The 16,226-nt window shown below is 36.4% G+C and overlaps 2 protein-coding genes across 8 annotated transcripts in view; both read right to left on the bottom strand.

Annotated features, from left to right (window-relative positions):
• LOC132110516 (cytochrome c oxidase assembly protein COX16 homolog, mitochondrial-like) lies at positions 1 to 3,032 on the bottom strand. Its single transcript, XM_059517198.1, has 4 exons — positions 2,859 to 3,032; positions 2,354 to 2,431; positions 2,135 to 2,203; positions 1 to 224 (listed from the first exon to the last, which is right to left on the bottom strand). Exons 1-4 carry the CDS (start codon positions 2,919 to 2,921, stop codon positions 120 to 122), a joined length of 315 nt encoding a protein of 104 aa, XP_059373181.1. The 5' UTR covers positions 2,922 to 3,032; the 3' UTR covers positions 1 to 119.
• A 713-nt stretch (positions 3,033 to 3,745) lies between these two features.
• LOC132110505 (alpha-actinin-1) overlaps positions 3,746 to 16,226 on the bottom strand; it is a 33,965-nt gene continuing 21,484 nt past the window's right edge. The window contains exons 8-22 of one of the 7 annotated variants that reach the window (XM_059517168.1): positions 15,860 to 15,945; positions 13,074 to 13,166; positions 12,415 to 12,645; positions 12,163 to 12,310; positions 11,938 to 12,088; positions 11,688 to 11,796; positions 11,370 to 11,510; positions 9,198 to 9,380; positions 8,888 to 9,022; positions 8,036 to 8,215; positions 7,803 to 7,949; positions 6,490 to 6,570; positions 6,225 to 6,290; positions 4,832 to 4,990; positions 3,746 to 4,755 (exon numbers count right to left, since the gene is read on the bottom strand). In XM_059517168.1, coding sequence (XP_059373151.1) covers positions 4,597 to 4,755; positions 4,832 to 4,990; positions 6,225 to 6,290; positions 6,490 to 6,570; positions 7,803 to 7,949; positions 8,036 to 8,215; positions 8,888 to 9,022; positions 9,198 to 9,380; positions 11,370 to 11,510; positions 11,688 to 11,796; positions 11,938 to 12,088; positions 12,163 to 12,310; positions 12,415 to 12,645; positions 13,074 to 13,166; positions 15,860 to 15,945 — 2,069 coding nt within the window. In that variant the 3' untranslated portion in view covers positions 3,746 to 4,596. Of the gene's footprint in view, positions 4,756 to 4,831; positions 4,991 to 6,224; positions 6,291 to 6,489; positions 6,571 to 7,802; positions 7,950 to 8,035; positions 8,216 to 8,887; positions 9,023 to 9,197; positions 9,381 to 11,369; positions 11,511 to 11,687; positions 11,797 to 11,937; positions 12,089 to 12,162; positions 12,311 to 12,414; positions 12,646 to 13,073; positions 13,167 to 15,283; positions 15,370 to 15,859; positions 15,946 to 16,226 lie in introns of all 7 variants that reach the window. The other 6 variants (XM_059517169.1, XM_059517172.1, XM_059517173.1 and 3 more) reach the window with 6 other exon arrangements.

Genomic DNA, 16,226 nt, shown 5'->3' with positions numbered 1-16,226 from the left:
ATATAATAGCATAAGATGTGCTAATTTATTATATGGTGACAAGCCAGCCATACACTGCACTGTTTTTATGAGAGTCTTACATCTTTGGACCAGCGGTAGGAGTTTAAGGTTTTAGAGTTCTATGTGTCTTTATTGAGTTGAGCTTGCTGCTGCTCCTTTGAATCCTCCCAGGGACGTGGGCCACGAATGTTCTTCCATCCATCCAAGTCCAAATCCTTCAATTTCTATAGAAACAAAAGAGATTACATTATATTCAATTAGTATTTTTTTCAAAGCCACCAATCAAATGCACAATCAAACACATCTAGCAATGTAATGGCAAATGCCAGTTCTCAAAAAGCTACATAGAAATTTACAGAAAATGCATTGAATGACTAATCAAGTTGTTGCTAATTTAATAAATGGCCTGAATGCTAAGGCATGTTCAAAAATGTTGTTGAAAAAAAGTCACAAAATCTGCATTTATTTGATAATAAAAATACAGTAAAAATAGTTGTGAATATATTTCTAAACTTAATTTATTCCTGTGATGGCAAAGCTGAATTTTCAGCATCATTACTCCAGTCTTCAGTGTCACATTATCTTCAGAAATCATTCTAATATGCTGTTTTGATGCTCAAAAAACATTTATTATTATTATGAACTTTGAAAAGTTATGCTGTTCAACATTTGTGTGGAAACCATGATAGCTTTTTTTTAGGATTCTTTGATGACTACAAGTTCAAAAGAGCAGCATTTATTTAAAATATTAATATTTTGTAATGTTATAAATGTCTTTGCTGTTGATCAACTTGAATTAAAATTTCATGATCCCTAACAGTAGTGTACTTAGTTACCAAAAATGAGTCAGCTAGAGCAGGGTGTTTATTTGTTTTATGATTCATGTTGGGTCAATGTAAGATCTAATATAAAACAATTAGGATGAAGCATGAGTTAAAGTGCCCCTATCAATGGGTAATGAATGGTTCATATTTTGGTTTGGGGAGTCCCAAACAACAGGTTGACATACATGCAAGGTCATAAAACAATTTCATTGTCTTACAATATGCTTTTTTTATTTTATTTTTTTCTTATTTGCTCAACGACTCCCAAACGATTCATTTTTCCAAACCCCTCCTTTGCGTGGCGCTTATCTGCGGCGATTGGTCCAATCGGTCTCATTTCCATTTCATCATGCTGCTTTGTGTACAGCATTATGAGGGAAACAGCTATTTTTTACATTTTCATTCAAACCAACGCAAAAAGAACAATACGTGATGTGCTAATGTTTTATGTTGACGTCCACATGCAACGGCTTGGGATTCGTTTTACGAACGACTCGTTTCAATGATTCAGAGTCGACTCTTTCATTTAAAAAACAACTTTATACACGGTGCACATCCAGATGTAAAACTTTGCAGTATGTTTTCATTCACGTAGAGCTTTGTTACCCTCTGCATGAAAGGTAATTTTCAAAAATCTATAATGGGGCACTTTAATATTTATCATCTAATGAATAGCTGTAAAGTGGTTTCTAATGACTAAATTTCCCTGGTTCCACTTGAGGGCACTTTTCTACTACTTTCTGGTCTACTACTATAGCAGAAGGTCAGATTTAATGGCATTGTAACTTCTTATAAATGGCAGTATGGCTAAAAATAAAGTTTTTAAAGTCAAAGAGAATCACCATTGCAGTATAATGACGGTCTGTTTTTGCTGTGCTGTGGACAGCCGCAAACCACCCACAGCCTGAAATGGAGATGATAAATGAACCATTTGCCATCCAGTGCACTTAGTTAAGACTAAACGGTTAACACATCTAGACAATTTCCGTCTGAAATAACTTACAGCACGTTAATTACAGGGTCCGTCTCCCTGGAGAAACCTAGTGACACGTGTCCTGCTCGACAAACTGCATAACAAAATTGTGATTATAGTTCCTGAGTCACCCTGTGTCAGGAACAAAACTGCACTGACTGCATTTAACAAGCCAGATGCTTAACAATCAGGCTACCACAACCTCACTAGCGAGTATATGTAACTTCCAATCCACAGCAAAACAGCAGATGGCTCTATAAAACATAGCACTATAAAATATTAGTACACACACACACACAGAGATTCTTCATCTATTCATCACTCATTCTCTCATCACCTCATACTCTTCCTGAAGGATGGCTGACTGTTTTTTATTGTTCACCCGTGCTTCCAGTGCAGGGTCCAGCTAAAACAACCAAAGAAATAAATAAAAATAAATGATGATAATGTTTTATTGTACAGCATAAATGGGTTCTGGCTGATGTTCTGACAACACTTGGCATGTACATGAAAAGATTACATGATGATATATTTTAGTCTATTAAGATTTGCATACCTTCTTTTTGATCTTCTGTGCATCATATCTAATCTGAGTGAATTCTCTCAATCCAAACGACCCTCCCACAACCAGCAGCTTCAAACAAACATTACACGAGCAGAAATATGAGCACTAGGCTGTCTAATTATGAGCAGGCTAAATGATTGATTTTACAAAAGCAAAAAGTTGACAACAGTGTTTAACAAAGAAAAAGACAACTTGTTAAATATATTGCACATCGAAAAATTGTGATATCCTTAATATCAACAATAATAATAATTATTACAAACAATGCGTGTCAAAATCTGGAACCTAGAACTGAATTATCTGAAAATATATATTTCTTGTCACTCCATCCTATATTTGTATTTATTTTTTTATTGTTTAGACATCAATGACTTGATTTTACTTTTATTTAAACCTAATCTAATTATTATCAAGGCGTGATTACCTATAAACCCTTGACGATAATGAATGACAGCTCATCCTGAATAACGTTACAAACAAATTTTAAAGCGCTCACCAGCATCGGGATCCCATATTTCACTGTCCTGTTCTTTTGGAGTTTACGAACTTGACTCCACATGTTTAGGTCAAGTATGTCATTCTACAATTTCACATTATCCAGAATAAAGTCAGTAGGACACCATTCAACATGGCTCACCGGGCGCCGCCATGTAAAAACCCGACATGGTACAGCCTCATATTTCGTCCGTGTAGAACTAAGAATTAAGTCACTGGTTCCAACTTTTAAAATGAGGGATATATATTAAATTACTGTGTGTGAGAATTACAACTGAAAGCACATTTTCTCTTTACTTTATATTAGAAATTATAGTATGAAAAATAATCTTTGTCATAGAAATCAAATTTCTAAATAAATTTAGCAAGGAGCTTCAAACCCAAAAACATAATAAAACTCAAGAAATCAATGCCGATGTACTCTCTAAACGTTGACATAATGCTCTTTTCCTGTGAGGGCAGCTAACATGGAAAACTAATGGTCACAATCGAAGCAGTTGAAATGAATATATCTTTTCCTTTTCTTAGAAAATGTAGTTATTTTCATGGTGTTTGTTAGTATGTCACAGGTCAAAGAACACACAAAGCCAATATAGAAAATCAATATCTCTTATCAATGTATTTTTGCAGCTAAGTGAAATACATTTTGTACATTATCTGAAAATATAGGATTTCTTATACATTCTTCTACACTTTCATGTTTCTTTTGGAAATATATAGCAAATTTAATTTAAATATACATAATTGGGTGAATAAAATGAATAGATGTTCAAATGAGTTGTAAACATAATGTTTTCCTTTCCTTTCTACATTCAAATAAATCATTATCTTAAGTTAACAGAACGCATTTCTCCTTTACACAAGCAATTAAAAACACAAACACACAACTGTGATTGTTTCTTTATTTAAATTTTCATCATTTTTAAAGCTTTTTAATAAGGTGAAGAAAAATACCTTTTTTGTTCTGTATAATAAAATATGTTAACTTTATTCCTTTATGAAGAGGAAAAAACAAACCAACAAAATTAGACATAAAAGTACAGAAATCATTTCTCCTGGGAGGGAGCTTTTCAATGTTGCACTTGGAAGCAGAAAGGGGAAAGATCCGTTCATGAAGTCTGACTCCCCATCTCAAGAAAACGTTCAAAAACAGTCTCATCAACAAGCATTTCCTCTGTGTAAAAAAAGTGGATCAATCGTAGCACATGGTCATGCAGTATCACATGGGTCACAATGATGACATGATGCTGCCTACCACATGCTTTACGTACAGTATATTTGTAACCGTTTGTTGCATATTGTACTTTTACATATAGAAAAAAGTATCAGGATTTCCTGTCCTGCTTCCTATTCTCTCCTTCAATGTGACAAACTCATGATTATGACTTCAGAAGGAAGTAGGATCTTCTGACAAGCATGTGAAGGCAGCATCTTTGAGACAACCCCTTAAGACAGGTAAGACAGGCTTCATGAACACAGCTGGAGAAAGAACAGGAAGTTGTATATGACACACAGGAAGGACCTGGGCTGATTAGGATACAAAAATGAAGGAATGTCATTGAGTGGTGCTGATGGAAGCGGCTCTGATGGGCTGATCTGGGACCTTGCTCTGCTTGTTGGTGCTAGATCAGCACTGAAGAGCCACTTTTACTCTCATAGTGCATGAGCTATGTGTGTGTGTATGTATGAATACGTGTATTTGTGTGTTTGTATCAGAAGGCAGGTCGACGGTTGACGGTTCAGAGGTCACTCTCCCCATAGAGGGCGGTGGAGAAGGACATGTAGTCAAGAGATCCCGGGACGGCGTCAGGGCCAGTGTAAGGCGTCATGCGGGCGATGCAGTACTCAGCCTGGTCAGGGGGGAGCTCACGCCTCAGCTCATCCGCCAGGATATAGTTCTGCAAGAGGAGAGAGCTATTCATTTAGTTATTCATTAAGACACTGGGAAGTGATGTTTGGATTATGTGTATGTACCTTGTCTCCAGCAAGGACTTTAAAGGATGCCATGACCTGATCAGCAGTGTCCGTGTCGGCCGTCTCACGAGACATAAAGTCAATGAAGGCCTGGAATGTGACCACTCCCAGTCTGTTAGGATCCACAATGCTCATGATGCGGGCAAATTCAGCCTCTCCCTACAGAACAGAGAAACGCTTCTTAAAAATCACTACGAAAACGATATGAAAGAGTGTTCCCCACTGGGTTGGCATAGCTGATGAGATGTTGTTGTTGTTGTTTTATTTCCAGGAATACTTCAGAAAATGTCTCAGGTAATAACCACAATATTGTTGTTACTGTTAACTAAAACTAATGCTAAAACTATTACAAAATCATCTGCGGTCATTGAAATAAAATTAAATATATATATATTTGATGAAAAATTTGAATTAGAAATGTTGCCTTGGAAACTAACTGGAGTAAGCTGAAGTATTAAAATATCTAAAACTAAAACTATGAAAAACTATATATAAAAATAAAATGAAAATGGAAAAATGTTAGCTATGTTATAAATAATGTTAATAAATGTTAATAAATATTTGATCATAATAGAAATTATAGTAAAATAACACTGAACCACACAGACCAGACTAATCTAGAGTTCAGGAAATCTGTCCTAAAACACATAACTCTGCCTTACCAAATATTACATTGATATTCTAACTTTCTGCTTTTTATCCAATGCTGAAGTCAGCTATTTCCTGTGAACCTGTGAGACTTCCCATTTATTAACCGCTGTAGATAAATAACTAAAATAACAAACTGCAGTAAACGGTAAAACTATTTGTGCAACAAATGGTTAGGCAAATAAATGTAAATAATATAAGAACCTACACTAGTTGTCTCCATCAAGCAGCATAACGGACTGTTTTTTGTGCAACTGAAATAACTGGAAGTGGCTGAAACCAGAAGATTTGCTCACTCTAGTTAAAAATGGCTGCACCATCTCTTACATTCAAAATAAGATGGACACCCAATGTTGATTATAAATCTCTTTTTCCAGGTTATATACCATGTAGTAGATATAAATTTATAGTTATACCATGTAATAGATATAAATCTGGTTTATAACTTGTTTAGTTATATTCACTAGGGATTATAATTTGACTATAATCCATGGATTTTTTTAACAGTTTATGATACATTTTCCAGAAATACTTACTTAAACAATAACCCACACAGATATATCCCCACAAAATCTGTCGTGTTGATCATAAATCTCTGATTTTCCAGTTTAATCCAGAGGGATTATATCAGATTATCCGTAGATTCATATTATTGTATACAAGTTAGCAGTTAATTATTCATGGGGACTACAACTCTCAGTTGAACCTGATCACAACCCATGAAGATCTCAACTCTCTGCTTTACCATATTATAACCCATGGAGATGAGGCAGGCTCTGAAGTCTTCTGCATCCATCATGCCTGTTTTCTTCTACAGGAACCCACCAGGGAAAATACAACCAGGTAGTAGAGGAGAAAAATATGGAGGTAGGTAAAGGTGAAGGAAGTCATTTTAGAGTAAGGATTGAGGGGAAATGAGACAGAGGGAAAGGAGAAAGGAAAAGTAAAAACAAAACAAAAAGAGTGTGGTTAATGATTGAACTCCCTGACTGGTGTTGGTGTGTGTGTACCTGTGCGTCGTTCCCGATATCGAAGCCCAGACTGATAAGGCAGGCTTTGAACTCCTCAGCGCCCAGTCTGCCCGAGTGGTCCTGGGTGTCAGAGCCGTGGGCAGGGTCAGAGGTCACGCCGTGGACATGCAGCACACACATGGGAGGGGTGGGGGAATGTCATGCAGACATGTGGAGGGGTGGAAGAGGGTCCATGCAGAAGTGAAAAACAAGACAAAAGAAGAGAAGAGTGCACAACCGTTAGGACAAACTGTGCAGTACTGTTCCATCTGTGAGTGAGGGCAGAGAGTGATCGTGAGAACAGGTCTGATCAAAATCTGGGTCTGTTGTGTGTTAGCTATCTTGTGTTGTTTTAATGATTTCAAAGGATTAGTTCACCTCCAGAAGAAAATGTCCTGATATTTTACTCACCTCCGTGTCATCCAAGATGTTCATGTCTTTCTTTCTTCAGTCAAAACGAAATTAAGGTTTTTGAGGAAAACATTCCAGGATTTTTTTTCCATATAATGGACCTCAATGGTGGCCAATGTGCTGAAGGTCAAATTGAAGTTTCAATGCAGCTTCAAAGGGCTCTACACGACCCCAGCTGAGGAATAAGGGTCTTATCTAGTGAAACAATTAGTTGTTTTCTTAAAAAAGAAACCTTAATTTCATTGCAACTGAAAACAGAAAGACATAAACGTCCTGGATGACATGGGGGTGAGTGAATTATCAGGAATTTTTTGTTCTGAAATTGAACTAATCCTTTAAGGTGTCTTGGGTGGCACTGTGTGGGTTTTTTGTGCAGCGTTGGGTTTCAGCATGGCAGCCTGTAATCTGGGACTTGTGTGGGTGACATATCCCATAATTCCACTCTATGCCAATCAGGTCAATTTTACAAACGCATTGTTATGAAAGTAAAAACAGTCATAATACAGTCAGTAGTGATTGGAATAATGATTCAATGTTTTTATCGTTCATCAGCCAGAAAAAAAGACATTGTGAAAATGATTCAAACGATATCATTCCTTTGTGCCATTACTGTGAAGTTGTGGTGTGGACTCTGCTATTACTTTAGAACAATAGTTAAAAATACATCTTTAACTTTATCATACTCCGTGTGAATGGGCCTTTAAACTTTGAATTTTGCCCATGGTACAGCACAAAATGTCACAACAGCCAATCACAAAATTAAAAAATGAAATGTCTTTAACAAAAAGTTATGCAGTTCTCTTGTTCCCACCCAAATGAAGTCACAGAGTAACGCTCTCAGATGTCCTACTGCTCTTAATGATGTTAAACTGTGGTGCTGGACAGCACGGTGTGATACTGACTCTGTCGAAGTGGTTGAACGAGGCTCTGAACTCATTCATTTGGTCCTGGCTGATGCCTTTGGCGTCACGGGTCAGAATCTGGTTCTCGATCTCGTTGATGGTGCGAGCGATGGTGGTGAGGAGCTGCTCCCAACCTACACGGATGTGCTAGAGGACGAAAAGAGACATCAGGAACATACCAATGCACCAGGGGGTTTGCAAGTAAGCATTTGAGATTTTAACTGTGTATATACCTCCATGGTGTAGTTAGTGTGTTTGTTGTCAAATATAAGTGCTTCCTGTATTAGTTGATGGTCTCCCTCTAGCTGGTCGATCTTTGGTTTGTAGTTTACAATGCTCTTCTCATACTGCCGAAGGTGGGTCAGCTGATCCTCCAGGGTCCCGTGCATCTCAATAGAGATTCGGCCAATTTCCTAAGTACAGAACATTAAAATAAGAGACCGACCAGTCCTTCCTGAATCTTTGCCCCAAGGTTTTTTCTGCAGACACCCAAATGGTTTTCAGAGCTAATTTAGCAGTATTTGATGCATTTTGTCCTTTGAGATGACTGTTAACATACGATTAATTTTAATGTGGGCAAGTACAAAGTAGGGCTAGTTAAAATTTAGGGCTAGTAATATTTTAACTACCCCTACTTATGTAAGGTTATTTTTTTTGTTTAACTTCCCATACCTTTTTTTTTTTAATTCCTGTTTACTTTTCTCCAAATGGTTAGTTGACCTATAATATATCCTATTTACCAAAAACATATATTAAACATTAATATTTTAGGATTCTTTGATGAATTGAAAATTTAAAAGAACCACATTTATTTGATTAACTGAAGCTATTTGTGATATAAATGTCTTTACTGTCACTTTTGTTCAATTTAATGCATCCTTGCTGAATAAAACATTTTTTTTTAAATCCTAGTGACCCCAAACTTTTAAACTGTGTTTTATGTAAATCAAACAAATTTGCTTGTGTCGTCATGTATGTAAGCTAATCACCAAGGACATTTCTGACATCTTTTTTTTTCACAGAAGTTATCTGAAGTACCATGAGAGAATGTAATTCATTTTCTTTTAGTTGAGCTCATGTTCCACCTGCATCTTGGTCTGGATCCAGGGCCCAATGACATTTGCCTGATTAGCAAACTGTCTGCGTAGTCTCTCATTATTCTGCTGACGAGCGTGTTCTTCTATCAGGGCCTGATCTCTCTGGGGTACTAACTGTCTCACCTGAGAGGAGAGAGAGAAAGGAAGATTGGGAGAAAGCAGCGTGGAGGTGAGTTTAAGCACCTCTCATTGTACACATTTTCTTAAATATTTATATATACATATATATAACATGTCATATATTTGTCTGAAAACTCTGATTCCCTTCTGTTTGTCCTGCACAAGTTTATTTTCTGACCTTATCCCATTTGGCATTGATCTCCTGAGTGTTGATGGTGGTGTAGGGGTTGGTGCCAGCCATGTTGACGTGGTATGTCTGCACAATTTTAGCAATTTCATTATGGATGCCCAAGATGGCCTGACGTTCCTTATCTGCCTCAGGCAGTGTGGCTTTAAACTGCTCATGGGCTGTGCTGAGTCCCTGATACACACACACAAACGCACACACACAGAGAGGTACTATAACTTTCCAAAACAATCCCCCTCTGCAACTTTTCAATTTTCCCTCTTATATCAACTTTTATGTGAAATGCACCAGAACACTTCACAGTCACATTTGAAATCCACCAAATGGATAGATACATGGATGGACAGAAAGATAAAATAATTTGGTAACACTTTAGAATAAGGTTCCATTAGTTGATGTTAGTTAATCTATTAAATAACATGAACAAACAATGAAAAATACATTTATTATTGTATTTATTAATCTTAGGTAATGAAAATACAGTTATTCATTGTTAGTTCATACTAATTCACACTGCATTAACTAATGTTAACAAGCACAACTTTTGATTTGAATAATGCATTAGTAAATGCTGAAATTAATATTAACTAAGATGAATAAATGCTGTAGAAGGATTGTTCTTGCTTAATGTTAACTAAAGTAGTTAACTAACATTAAAGGCAGGGTAGGTAAAAAAATGTATAAAAAACTTTTTTTCCAAATTTGTTTAAACTTTATTTATATATCAATACATAATTAAAATGTAAGTACTCTGAAAAAGAAAGTATAAAAATCGAGTGTCTGTAGACCTCTCATGACTGTTTTAAAGACAGCTCATTATTTCCATTCACTCCACCCCCTCCCTTCTGGGCTCCTATAGATTATTTATCGTCTCTACTACGGCTCGCTAAGTAATGTTATGTTAGCTATATTACGCAGCTACGTGTGCTAATGACACATGCTTCATGAAAAAATAAACAAAAAAATATGTATGATCAAAATACAAAAAGAAAGATTTACCTGTCCAGCAGAAATAAAGCCATCAAGAAGTCACTTTTCAGCCCCTTGAGTTCCCTCAGTTCTCGCCATCGCTGGAAAGCCACGCCGATATTAACTCGCATTTTATTTCTTTGTTTATCCAAAGACTTTTTGTTCATTGTCTTTTCTTGTACTGTTACTGTCTTCCTTTTTTTGCCTGGTTTGCCTTCACTAACTGCATAGGCCGGTACTGTGAAATTTGCTTGCTGTTTCTCTGCCATTGTTTTGGTATTCCTAGGATCCGTGCCTCTTGAATTCCTCAAATCAAACGTGCACGCGCAAGTGGGCAGGTCATGTGTGGCAAAAGGGTGGTTGCCATGGTTGCGAGAGAGTGACAGTCGCCTAAGCCAATCCTATGTTTCGTCCCAAAATGGAAATAATGAGCTGTGTTTAATACAGATTAAACGGTCTAGAGTCACTCGATTTTTATACTCTTTTTATCAGAGTACTTACATTTTAATTATGCACTGATATATATAGAAAGTTTAAACTAATTTGGAAGAAAGTTGTTTATACATTTATTACCTACCGTGCCTTTAACTAATGTACCATTATTCTATGTTGTCCCACCCTTTTTAACTTTCTGGATTTCATTTTAATGGTTAAATTAAATTTTTATAATTAAAAAGAATGTCTAATCAATTGAAATCATAAAACTAACAATTTAATAATTTATTAAAAAGGTAACAATAATAGTCCAATGAAATATGTATATATATATATATATATATATATATATATATATATATATATATATATATATATATATATAAATATATATATATATATATATATATATATATATATATATTAAAAACATTTTAGTTGGTTTGTTTTTTTTTAATACACATTTACTATCAAAAACAGTAGTCAAATGAATGCATAAAACTAATTAATCTTTTAATATGTAATAAAATGTAATTTGAATACTTCCTTTAATTTCTTGGTAAACAAAGTGCTGCACAACAGAGGTTTACAGTTTAAATTAAAACATGGACAAAAATGTATATTATGTGATATTTCGTAAAAAATATTTAATAAATGGTATTTTCATAGGGCCTAAATGAGGGAAAACAAATGTGAAGATATTAAATGAAAAGGTAGATAAATAAATGAATGGATGGATGAAAGATGAATGTGCAATACCTGTATCTCCTCAATGGTGTGGACGATAAAAGTGTCCTGCAGGTCTTCCATGGCTCCCTCCATCCAGTTGTTAAAGGGCGCCGCCCTTTTGGCAAACTCCAGGTACAGCTGATCAATCGTTTCCAACAGTTTCTCGGTCCTCTGAGGGAAGAGATAGAGCCAAGACACACATATGAGTACACTGGACTTACATCACAAAATCACACATACTGTACACACTGAATCACAGTATGTCACCAAAGAAGCAACACTGGCCTTTCCTGCGGGTCAGAATAGAAAGAATTAATTCCATATGGGTGTATGATAGAAGTGTTTTACCTGCAAGGCCTCGCTGCGTTTTTGAGTTAAAACCCCCAGTGAGTCCCACTGATCACAGATCCGCTGACAGCGAGCATTTACACTGGGAGAGTCATAATACTCCAACTCACTAGAGAGAGAGAGAATGAGAGTGAAACAATTAAACTACTTCACCAAAAGATGACAGAAAATGTATGCTACAGATGAAACGTTACATGTGTTCTCTTCTAGACCAAAACATTTAAACTTGAAGCAGCATGCATTTACTCACTTGAGCTCCTGTGCAATGGCAGCGATCTGTTCCACTCTGTCCTGATGAGCTGTAAGGTCACTCTCAAATGCCTCGTGCTTTTTTAGCAAAGCTTTGATGTCTGAGAGGGATGCCGTCTCATAGTCTTTCTGCTGCAGCATCTCCTCCTTACCTACAGAGAGCAGCAAAGATCAGCCATACCGTAGAGGAATTCAATTCTTATAAACAAATAAAAAGAAGTGTTACCATCAGTCCAGGCCTCATGGATAGTGGCTTTCTGGCGGAATTTCTCTGCAAGATGGTCGAGTCTCTCCAGTCTGCGGATCTCATTCAGTAACCACTCTTCATAACCCTTCTCTGCTCCCTCAAGGCTTCCCCAAGCATTGGAGATATCCTACACACATAGACGATTAATTGAACATCACAGATCTAGTTAAGAGAATTGAATGCTCTGAATCCTGGGGAGATACTTAGTTTGTAAGTGTGTTAGGTTCTCACCGAGACCATCTTCCCCTCTGAGGGCATGAACGCAGGCCGGTTGCTGAGGCGGAGTTTGGTCTGCAGTGTGTTGAAGTTGATCTCCAGTTGACATTTCTCCTGAACTTTGGGCGGTTTGTGAAGTCGTCGGTAGTCCCGGAAATCCTCCAACTTCTGCTGCATGGCCTGCATGGTGTTCTCTGGAGCACGGTTCTCCAGCCACGGGATTGTTCTGCGAATCCACTCCAGAAGCTGAAGAGAGCAGGTGACAGACAGAAATAAATAGGGAGAAACAACAAAAACGGGGAAAAAAGAGGATAAAACATATTGGAAAAAGTTAGGAGCAGACAGAATGAGATAAAGGAGGTAGAGGGAGAAAATGAGAGCGTTTTAAATATGGTATACATTGTTTTTTTATTATTATTATTATGATTTAAACATAAGGTTCAAATATATATTTTTGTTTTTATACAATTATTGTAGAATTATTTAATTTGGAGGTTCCTCTCACAAATAGCGATTTGTTTCACATTTTAAAAGCTGAGCATTACTAAAATAATTTTCAGTATAAAAATGTTCATTATCCTTTGAGATTTTCTTAATTTTCATAGATCTGCAGGGTTGGGAAAGCAGAAATGTAAATGCCCATGTTTTCAGTAAATGTGGAGGAGTGTGCTCACATCACTGGCCAGTTTCTCATAGTCTTCCATCAGTTGCTCGTTCTCCTGATTGACAGCCAGGACTTTGCAGATCCGATTGGCTGCTGTCTCGGCCTGAAGGGGGTAAAGAACAGAATGAATCTGCTTCTCTTTCTGTGGAAACCACATCAGCGCCATGCCAACGCTGTTAAGGTTGTGTGTGTTTAAGTGTGTTGAGGTGCTCAAGTCACTTTGTTACCGTTACCAAAAGCAATCAAATGCTACGTCAATATCGTATAACCCTTTTGCGTGTGTTTAATTATAAACGTGTGTAGGGGGAGGTGGAGGTAAGGAAGTGAGTTGCAAGTCTAAAAGCCAGAAAGGAAGAGGAGAAAACATTGATAAACTCAGTTTAGCGATGTCAGTGAAAGACAGAGTTCAGGCAGTGGTTTTATGATCATATTATGAATGCTAATCTAAAATGTTGCTTATTTTGGCACAAAACGATTATCAATTGTGGATTAAGAAGTTATACTTATTTTATTGGAAAAACTGCAGTTGAAAACATTAAAAGCATTTATGAAGACTTGAAATTTCTTTTGAATAGTGCAAACGTTTAACTTTTTCATTTAAAATATCAATGAAAATATGAACCGCATACACTGTTTCCGTTTCCATTGTTCAGTTAAAAAAAGAAAACAACAAAATATTTGTTACTAGGCTCATAGTGCTGTTATTTTTGTACTTTGTGTTTAAAATAAAAATATAAAAATACATATTATAGAAAATAATATTAATTAATAATATTATTCCAAAAATTAATCAAATAAAAAGTGATATTACTTTGTACAGATAATACTGAACTGGCCATCACAATTATGTCATCATCTACTCGACCTCACGGGACTCTAAACCCAACTTTTGATTTCATAGGTTGTTTTTTTGTATTATTCTGTGCAAAACAAAGAGACTGTGACTGTCACCAAAACAAAAAAATATTCTATTTTCTAATTAAATTATCCAGTTTGATCAAGATACAGTTATCAGACCATTTTGACACAGAGTTATTTAGAAAAATCCTAATGTTGCACACAACAATCGTACATGGGTGTGGATGTGAGTGTGTCAGAGGAAGTTTTTCTGAGTGCAGAACTGTCTGGTTGGTTTACAGTCAGACTCATGCCTTATAAGAGCAGATAGGATCTGTGTGTGCATAGAACACACACACAGAATGCAGAAAACTATTTATTGAGGGATGTTAGTCATCAGCTAAGGTTCTGGAAGTTGAGGAAACCCAGCTGGATGTGATGAATCAGCACAATGAAGTAGTAAGTGAGAAACATGCTTTCTCTGATTTACCTACTACTTTCTAAAGGAATATGGAATGGAGTCCATCTGAACTGATTCAAAGACATCTAAACTGATTCAGAATTATAAGTATATGTGGAAATATTTTGTCATATACTGCTTATGATGTAACTTCTCTGGCTTTAGGCTCAAGAGTTTGTCTAAGCTGATTCACTGCTGTGGAAATGGTCATTGCTCTGTGTGTGCATACAGATGTGTGGATAAACAGAGCTAGGTGTGTTATGTAAAACTACAGCAGAGTTGCATTGGAAACAGCCAAAACTGATTGATTTATATACCTGCACTATTAATGAAATAAAAGGTCACTTAAGTGTACTTAAAGAGAATGTTTCTTAACACACTTAAATAGAATTTTAAAAACTGCAGTTTAACATAGGTGTTGATTTTTATTCTATTGAAGTTTCTATAGAAATTACATTAAAGTATATTTTAGTGTACCATAAATGTTTGTCAGCACATACAGCAGAACACTTCCAACATATTTCAAAGAAAATCAATAGATGTAATTATGATATAACATACTAAGATAACTTAGAATACTTAACTCCTACTTAAATGGGTTCAAAAACACTCTTTGTATCAAACTGCATTTAATATGAATGTGAACTGTAAATAATTTTCATTTGATTGCAAATGCAATTAAGTGTCTGAAAACATTACATTCAGTTTATACTTAAATTATATTATTTCCGAAGGTATGCTAAAATATTCCTCTTTTTCAAAAAGGAGTTCAGGTTAGTGAAGAACACATCTCTTACATTCATGCTTTGGCACTGTTATTTGGGGTTCTGATGAAAGCAGAGTTCTGATTGGCTGTCTAGATCTGACTGGGTTTGTGATATGGAAGCTTGTGTCCTGATTGGCTGATGTCAGTCTGTGCTCACCTTCTGTTTGCCTGAGAAGGCATGGTAGTAACATGACACATATGTCATGATGGCCTTTTCATCGGGACGCAACGTACTAACGATATCTGCCCAGGGAAAGACGGAGCAGGAACAGAGAGAGAAAACGAGGTGGAGAGGAAAGAAGAAAAAAGCACAGAGTAAAAGACTGCATAGTCATAAAGTTAAATGGGGCACAGTTCTACAGAAATGATACAAGGCATGAAGAGATCTCCAGGAAGTCTCACTGATGCCAGGAATGTTTAAGTATTTTTTAGGAGACTGGAGTGGAGACACACTCATGCCTTCATCACTAGACTTCCTATCCTTCATGCAACAGGTGGAGAGATTCATGCAACCGTAGGAGAAGCATGAGCCCTGAGGGGCGGAGCTTAGCACTGCAAAGAGTCAGAGAGAGGCAGACTGTTAGGAGAGTACTCAAGGTAACACCAAACCATGACAACCATTAATCACTGCTACTGTTGATCACTAAACCCAGTGAGCAGAAACGGAGTGAAGGGAGGGACACATTGGGTAAGTGTAGATGTTCATGACATTGGGACGGGTGCCCTGCGATACCTTCTGCGCCCCAGAGAAGGCATGGTAGAAGCTAGAAACGTAGGTCATGATGGCCTTCTCATCGGGACGGGCCGTACCAACAATATCTGCAGAGAAAGAAGGGGGTGATATTAAAGTAATGAGAGAATAAATTAATAATCAGAGCACATCACACACACTTCAGAGGCCCATCTGAGATGACTTCCTGTGTAAAAAAAATTTTTTATTAATATGAATGGATATGAAACTATTATATAATTAAACTAAAATTAAACTTATCAACAAAATATTTGAACAAGGTTTGACTTTCCTGGATGAAATACTCTGAGCAACAAATGCTTTGGAGCAACAAAAGAATATTGTTAAAGTTTTAATTACATTTACATTT

Source organism: Carassius carassius, chromosome 30 (genome assembly GCF_963082965.1).
Source record: "Carassius carassius chromosome 30, fCarCar2.1, whole genome shotgun sequence".
Lineage (NCBI taxonomy): Eukaryota > Metazoa > Chordata > Actinopteri > Cypriniformes > Cyprinidae > Carassius > Carassius carassius.
Note: the sequence above shows the minus strand (reverse complement) of the source record. Positions and strands in the feature narration are given on the sequence as shown.